Source organism: Arachis hypogaea, chromosome 13, assembly GCF_003086295.3.
Source record: "Arachis hypogaea cultivar Tifrunner chromosome 13, arahy.Tifrunner.gnm2.J5K5, whole genome shotgun sequence".
Lineage (NCBI taxonomy): Eukaryota > Viridiplantae > Streptophyta > Magnoliopsida > Fabales > Fabaceae > Arachis > Arachis hypogaea.
The window spans coordinates 142,499,851-142,508,047 of NC_092048.1; the positions used below are offsets into that span (position 1 = coordinate 142,499,851).

The 8,197-nt window shown below is 32.7% G+C and overlaps 2 protein-coding genes across 2 annotated transcripts in view; one reads left to right on the top strand and one right to left on the bottom strand.

Moving 5' to 3' along the window:
- Positions 1–465: 465 nt before the first annotated feature.
- Positions 466–2,626, bottom strand: LOC112792443 (uncharacterized). The gene is made up of 3 exons (XM_025835686.3): positions 2,296–2,626; positions 2,067–2,204; positions 466–702 (listed from the first exon to the last, which is right to left on the bottom strand). Exons 1-3 carry the CDS (start codon positions 2,384–2,386, stop codon positions 686–688), a joined length of 246 nt encoding a protein of 81 aa, XP_025691471.1. The 5' UTR covers positions 2,387–2,626; the 3' UTR covers positions 466–685.
- A 2,998-nt stretch (positions 2,627–5,624) lies between these two features.
- The window catches only part of LOC112792445 (uncharacterized), a 3,223-nt gene continuing 650 nt past the window's right edge, over positions 5,625–8,197 (top strand). Inside the window, exons 1-5 of the mRNA XM_025835687.3 lie at positions 5,625–6,254; positions 6,392–6,507; positions 6,614–7,195; positions 7,280–7,790; positions 7,902–8,052. Coding sequence (XP_025691472.1) covers positions 5,625–6,254; positions 6,392–6,507; positions 6,614–7,195; positions 7,280–7,790; positions 7,902–8,052 — 1,990 coding nt within the window. The remainder of the gene's footprint in view (positions 6,255–6,391; positions 6,508–6,613; positions 7,196–7,279; positions 7,791–7,901; positions 8,053–8,197) is intronic.

Here is an 8,197-nt window from a genome sequence, read left to right on the forward strand (position 1 = left end):
ACCCTTCGCATGATTGAAGTAAATGGAATTAATTTTGCTAAGAAAAACATCATCGGTTATATCAATTGCTTCAAAAAAGAAGAGAAGTGCAAATTAATCAATATCGACGTGGTCCAATTTTTCTTCTTAATAGTTAAAACAACATCAAGGCAAGTGTTTACCATAACAGCAAAGACATTAACCAACTCCTACCTAACAGAATTTTTTAACCCAAGCCAACCAAAACTTCAAAAAATTACGAATTTAACCGTTGCTATGGCTTAAAAGGGTTTGTCACGTGAGTTGGGAATAGCATATTATTGTAGAACATCTAACGCAGCTTAAAACATTATTTCAGTTAATATTTTCCTTTTTAAATCCATATCAAGTGCCCTAAACTTGTTAGCAAGACGATCATCAAGAGTCAAATCACAGTAGCATATGGTATGAAAACATCAATGAAAGATACTGAAGTCACAGTTACTATGATCCTTAGAAAGTTATTCCGATTGAATTTATTATTCATGAAACCTTCTTACAGGTTTGACTGCTTCCCAAACCTTCTACTCAAAACAGGTATACCAGCATGAAAAAGCTATATAACAGCCTTAGAAATAAAGCAACATGAAATCATAAAACAAAGGGAACAGGTCCAACACATTTCTTCATTTTCTTCACAAAAAACTCAGCAAACCTTAATGTTGCACTAATCATCATCTGCATCTGCAATGTAATACCACAGAAATAAATGCAGTGAGGAAATGACAATCCAGAAACACGGAACACATCATAAGAAGTACAAGAATATTGATTACACAATACGAATGAATGGAATTTCTTGCTGAATTAATCAGTTCTCTAAAACTTCAGACGAACTAGATAAACCAGTGAGAGTATTCTTCACTCTCCAGATTTTCTCCATGATTGAAACAACCACATGTTCAAAGTATCTTGCTTTCCTGTTGTGTCCTAATGTTGCATCCAGGATCTATTACAAAAGAAACTCCACAATATTCAAGCTACCATATCCCTAGGGTAATCAGATTCTTTTGCAAAGATGACTGATGTTCCATAATGAAAAAAATCATGCAGCATTAGCCATGCAAGTTTTAGATTTTGGTTTAACTATCTTTATAAATTGCCACACTGCACTGAGGTAACCGAACCAACCAAAACCAATAAAAGAAAAAGAATACTTTCGTCGAGCAAAAACAAAAGGAGAGAGAGGGATTCGAACCCTTGATAGTTCGTGTTGTGAACTATACCGGTTTTCAAGAGGATTAGAAACATGACTATAGCTTTCCAATTGGCTGTTTTTGCATTAATTGCTACTTCATCAATTTTATTGATTAGTGTATCTAAAACAAAAATTTCTTCCCCGGTAGAAGTTAGCGTAGTAGTATACAAAACATTATTCCTACATTAGTTAACTAAAAGGATTTAACATCTTCAAGAGTAACAGAATCCAAAAACCATTTCATATTTTCTTCATTCGGTACCAAGAGGATCAGGAGGCTGATTCATTAGGATGATTTCAAAATTTTATCCAGATTCCAATAAGACTTTACTCAACATTCCATACCCGCTAAGACACCCCCAAAGTGGTTAGTTGCAGTACTAAAGAGATCAAATCCTTTAAGTCTTTACCTAATCACTAACCCAAGCTCAAAACTGTGGAAATTTACTCAAACCAAAAGAGAAAATAATAAATTAAAGAGACTAAAGATTATGGTGTGAAAGGGGGGTTTAGGGTTCCTATCTGTGACCCTCTCCACCCCATTGCCTTGAAATAGTTGGAGTTCCCTTTTCCAGTCACACAGCATCAATCCAAACAGCAATCATTATCACTTCAATTTACAAATCCCCTAGAAACAGCGCCACTAGTTCCCACAAATTCAACCCAAACAACAAACACAAATATAATTTAAAATAAAATAAAAAATAGAAGAGAAAATACAATCAAGAGAAAGAAACAACGCAACGAAATTGAAAACACAAATGGTGTATAAATTCAGGTTGGCGGAATGAAGAAAAAGAGGGGAAAACCCTAAATTGAATTGAATGATAATTGGAAGAGATTAAAATACCAATATAACGTCTTTCGTTAGCGGCCTTGGCCTTCTCGAGCATCTTATCGAGGTCTTGTTCGACCTTGGCCTCCCACTTGAAGAGCTGATCTACAAACAAAACGCCCAGCCCCATTCCCAACACGTGCTCCCATGGATCTACAACAACAACAACAACAGAGTCAGTGAAAAAGGGAATTTTCTAGAGAGAGAAGGTTTTAGAGGAAAAGAGAGAGGAGAATGTTAATACGGCGCATGTAAGGGAGTTTGCGGAGGGCATTGGAGTACATCTGAGTGCCCAAACCCAATAGGGCTCCGATCGCCGTCGAGCTTAGCGGCATTCTTCTTCTCTTTCTCTGTCACTACTCTCTTCTCTACTTCCCTTTTCTTTGCCTTTCTTATTCTTGGCCACTCTATATTATTACCACTTTTTTTTTAATTAGAAAAAAAATTCAATTTTAATGCACTCTTACTTATGTTAAATCACATACTTTATTTTAGATAGAGGAAGGCTTTGGGTAATTGTTTTCACTTGGGTGTTTATGGATCTGATTTGTATATCTGTGGTGTTTACGTGTAGATACAGATTTGATCTATAAAGTTATTGAATTATATTTAATTTACACACTAATAAAATTAGATTGTGAATTTTGGAGAGGTATTTATATATCACTAATAAAAATAAAAAATAAATAAATAAATATTTTTTATATTTTTTTCAACTAATAATTATCACATATGTTATATTATTTTAATTTATTATATCAAAAATATATGTTTAATATTATTTTAAGAATAAATATATTTAAAAAATAGAAAAAATAAATTTTAGAGTGAATATCTCATCCGACCCCTGACAATTATCTCGAAAGGACGACGAGGCCCCCAAGAAAAAAAAAACACCCAATCCGGCCCCTGATAATTTTTTTTGGGATTGATTAGCCCCTGTGCCAAAAAAATGACATTAATTTTTTTTGGCACAGGGGCTTCGTTGTCCTTTCGAGATAATTGTCAGGGGTCGGGTTGGTTTTTTTTTGTCAGGGGCCGAGTTGCGGTTTTTTTTTTGTCAGGGGCCTCGTTGTCTTTCGAGATAATTGTCAGGGGCTGATTTAGATTTTCTCTAAATTTTATTGATATTTTTTAATAAAAATAAGCTTTTAAAAATATTTGTATGTTTTGCGGATATATCCGATATCCGATATGCAAATGTGCCCATGGAATCCAAACTTAAAAACTGCTGATATTAAATCTAAATTATCCGATAATGTTAGTGCGAATCGAATAAAACTTTTAGCTATATCTGATTCGATCCGATATATATTCATTTCTGATTTTTACGTAAAATTAATAATTAAAAATTAAATTAAATTTATTAAATTATTTAATCATTTTTAGTCACCAAAAAATAATTTAATCATTTTTAAATATTAATTTTACCCGAACATCGATACATATAAATTTTTACTTTTTATATAATTATTATTTGTTAGTTATTTAAAAAAAAAACTATTTTTGTTGTTGTCTTGAGAGCGATTTGTCTGCTCTCATTTGTTTTGATGATGAGAGAAGTATTTTTTTTTAAAGTTAAAAAATATTTTATACTTGAATATACTTATTAAAACTAATTTTTAATATAATAAATATATAAGTATTTCTTTTATAGAATTATAATTATGATTCTGAATAAAAAAAATTATTTTGCATATCATGACTATTTTTCAAATAGAAAAAGTATAATTATTTTATTATACATGACTATATTAGTATAGAATGACATAATTACATAATTTTTAGTAGAAAAACTAACTATATTATCGTTTTAATGATATTTTAATTAAAAATATTTTATTTTTGTATGTATAACACATTTTGCAATATTCACATATACTTGTGTATACACGAGTCAATCCAATAGTTCTGCACAATTTCACATCAGGGGGGTTAAGAGATAAATAAAAATTTGTATAGTGGTTTTATATTTTTTATAAAAATATATGGAGATAAATTTATAACGTCAATGTTATTATTTCTTTCTTTAACTATTTTTGCTTTTAATAGAAGCAAGTTCCTATCAATTTCTCAAAAAATTGTAAAAATTGATTATTTTCTGTTTTTCTTTTTTGGTAATACAAAAGAACAAATCAAAAAATAAAATAAATATTATTTTGAGAAGGAAATACTTTTTATTTTAGAAACACAAACGCATGTTGAGATTATTATTAATAATATTTAAGAGATAATAACAAATTAACTAAAACAGAATAAAATTGTCTTATTGAATATTTATTAATTGTTGTTATAATTAATAAATATTAAATAAGACAAATTTTAACTATTTTTTATCTTTTTAAACCGAATTGTTATTTGGAGATTAAAAAACAAACAACTTATAAATATATAGTAGAAGAAGGAAAAATAAAAAATATAAAAAAAAGGAGGAAAAAAAAAAGCTAATTGATAATAAATGTTTAAGAGAGAAAACTCAAAATTCTGCATCATAGACAGTTTAATATATATATATATATATATATATATATATATATATATATATATATATATATATATATTGATTTCTTAAACTTTTTTAAATAATAGTTTTCTTTTTTATTTTTAGAATTGATCATATCACATTGTTAGCATTTTTTTCCAATATACTAAGAATGGTGGAAACTCAGATACAGTCGACTTTACGTGAAGTTGATATTTGAGAGCCGTTAGATAATTTAACTGATTTGACTAAATTTTTATATAACGACTCTCAGATATCAATTTCACGTGAAGTCGACTTCACTTGAGTTTTCACCACTAAGAAATATCAATGTATTTTTCATGTCATTATATGAAATTAACTTTTCTGTAACTACTAAAAATAAAAGGTGATACAGACACAAAATACGTTTATTTTATTATTGACAATGTAAAATATCTTTCAAACTTTCACTAATCATATGATTCATATCCCTTAAAATTATTTCTCTTTATCTCACCCAAAAAAAAAGAAGCAAATACTAGACCTACCTACAAACCATCCCAAAATCTCAAAAACAGAGTCTGACAAACTAATAATAGGGTGTTCGTTCAAAGTTCAAACCAACATATATGCAAATAACTGTCCGCCAGCATTTCCTCTAATTTTAGGCAAAAGATGCACAAGTTACAACAATGATCAAAGTAAAAAACAAACAAATTAGAAACGAATCTTGGTTTTTTCCTCTCTAATTTCTCTCTCTTAGCTCATACCCCGTGATGCATACTAAATATAACCATAGTAAACAAGAATGAGTTACACCCAGCTCTAAATTTAACCCTTAACCCCTATATGATGTTGTGGAAGAAACATCAATTCTCCATTACTCTATATACTCTAATACCTTTGTTCTCTCTGATTCAAGCCATTCAGAGTTTTAAGAAATCTTTTATACTGAAGAGATTGAAATAAATACGTCTATACTTTCAATATTATTACAATGGATTACCTCTCTTTCTTATAGAGACAAATTAATATAGCCTTTTGATCCTTGCTTCATCTTTGTTTGAAGGTTTAAATAAGGATCAAAGGGGTAAGGCTAAGACAAAAAGATGGCATCATCGCAAGTTCAATTTGCTGCTCCTTTTCAATTTGGTTGTGTTTCTCCTGGTGCTGCATGCCATGAGCACATCAAGAACTTTGAACAGGACAATCTTGATGATTCTTGGGTCTCAAGAGTTTCTAGGAACAACCTTGGAACTCTTGGTTTCTTAAAAAAGAATCATGTTTCAGTCAATGAAAAAGAAGATTCTTCGCTGTCTGCGCTGATGAGCCCAAGGCACTCAGCAACAGTTAAGGACCATCATCATAATAATCATCATCATGATAATCATAAGGAGAATCCTCTAAGGTGTTCAAGTTTTGTTTTGAGGTCCTCCAAATCTTGTGCTCCTGCTGATGACTCCTCATCTGTAGCTGATATCTCGCACCTCGCGGCTTCTTCTCTTGTTCGGATATGGGAGAAAAGGCTCCACCATTACAACAATGAGGCTCAGGCTCAGGTTCAGGCCCAGGCTCAGGCTCAGGCTCCAGTATCTCCGGTCCCAGGTAGCCCGCGCATTAGGGGACGCCGCGCATTCAGTGATTTGTTGTTGCAGTTTGAGAATGATCGCTATAGAGAGCTTAAGGACCTTGCATTGAGGGCTCCAGTTTCCAAGTTCACACAAAGAGGTCGCATTCAGGTATATCTAAAAAACCAAAAAAGAGTATCGTTCCATTGTTTATTGTTCGTTTGGTACTTGATTTTATTGCAAAAGAAGCAGGACAGTGTTATGATTTTTCCATTGCAATTTGTTTTCTTGAACTACTATGAATGCAGTCAGTGCTGAAACTAAGATTGTTACAACGCGGAGTAGCAGAAGCTTTTGATCAATCAGCAATATCTAAGATGAACAAGAACAACCAACCACAAGGATATGCAATTAAGGAGATAAGGTATGACAATCCCTTACCAAATGTTTTGATATTTTGTTGCATTCATGAACATCGTGAGATCCATAATTGAACTCTATAATTGTAATTGTTTCAAATGAAAATGCAGGGAAAGATTTGGCACAGGAATTAAGCATAAATCTCCAGCCCCAACAATAGTTTCAGATCCAGGAATGACTCAGAGAAATGTATCAAATAACATGACAGAACCTAAACAGAACGCAATCATGCAGACTAGTTCCAATAACAAGGAATTAGATCATTCAAGTTCATATCTCACATTCCAAGGACAGAGATTGGATTCTCAAAATGATGATGATGAAGTTACAAAAGAAATTACTATCACGCCTTCACCAATGATTGATTCAAATGCAAATAAATCTGATCATAACATAGAGACAAGTGAACAGAAATATTCCAGTACTGCTAATACTACTGAAGCTTGTCACAATCATACATCAGAAAAGGAGAATGGAATTAAACAGCAGCAGTGTACCGAAAACTGTTACGATGAAATCGAAGAGGAAGAGGAAGAGATCGATGACCAAACCTATGATGAAGATAGTAGTTATGATTGGATCAGTCCTATTTCTCGACCTAGAAGCTACTGGGAAGAACGTCGTCAAGAATGGTACAGGGAGATGCTTGGCTATGGTTCGGACAATGACGAAATCCGCAATCTCCTTCAAAGGTACACATAATTAAACTATGAAATTCATCACTATTTTCAATTCAATGATATTAATGCATTCAAGTACCTTGTGTATGTTTGCAGAAAAACAGTTTCCACATTCCTTTCTACCGCCGAGTTCCGCGAGAAGATAGATAGATTAATGATGTCTCGAACTGGATCGATATCACGAACACTTCAGGGTGACGACGGTGACGACGATGACTATGAAGAGAGAAGGCACCGTCGATTAATGGAGTTTTTCAAACAGCGCCTGAATTCGAGTGGCAGTCCTCAAGAAAGTGGCAGAGACGAGGAAGCGAGAGGTAATGAAGAAGAGAAGAGGATAAATAATCATCAAGAAGGAAAGGGAACAGGTATCATTAACCATGATTTGGATCATGAATCGAGTGATTGTTCAAGTAACTCTTCGCCAACGCTTCATACACCTTCCCCTGTGAGTTCATGGAGTTACAAAGACGGTGAATTAACCGGCGATGAGTATGATAGGGTTACATATATATCATCACAACCTCAACCACCGCCTCCTCAATCGGAGTGTTCTTGTCAGCATAGGCGCCAATTCTCTTCATCCTCCTCAACTCCATCTTCAATTGTGAGTCTTCAATCTTGCATAGTTAGTTAGTTATTATTAATTAATTGAATTAGGGTTAGTAGTTAAATCTCTTCTTGATGATGGATGACATGTTATTGTTGTCACTTGTAGGAAATGGATTTCTTGTATGATATGAGAGGGCAAATGGGTCAACTCTTTCGCGAAATATCTGAGCTGAGGAACTCCATTAACAGTTGCATCAGTATGCAGATGCAGATGCAGATGCAAATGCAACAATTCAAGAACCAGGATGTTTACTCCGGTTTGTGATTAACTTTTTCCCTGTGTTTGTAACAATGTCAATAAAATTAAAGTATCTATGATATTGCAACTCATTTGTGTTTGTTAAATATTATATGTATCCACCTCTCTCAGTAATTAATTAAGGAACTGATGCAATGCTTTAT

Coding starts and splice junctions, on each gene's coding strand:
- LOC112792443 (XM_025835686.3), bottom strand. CDS start 2,386: ATGCCGCTAAGCTCGACGGCGATCGGAGCCCTATTGGGTTTGGGCACT. Junction 2,205..2,295: donor CAAACTCCCTTACATGCGCC/GTATTAACATTC, acceptor TTGTTGTTGTAG/ATCCATGGGAGCACGTGTTG.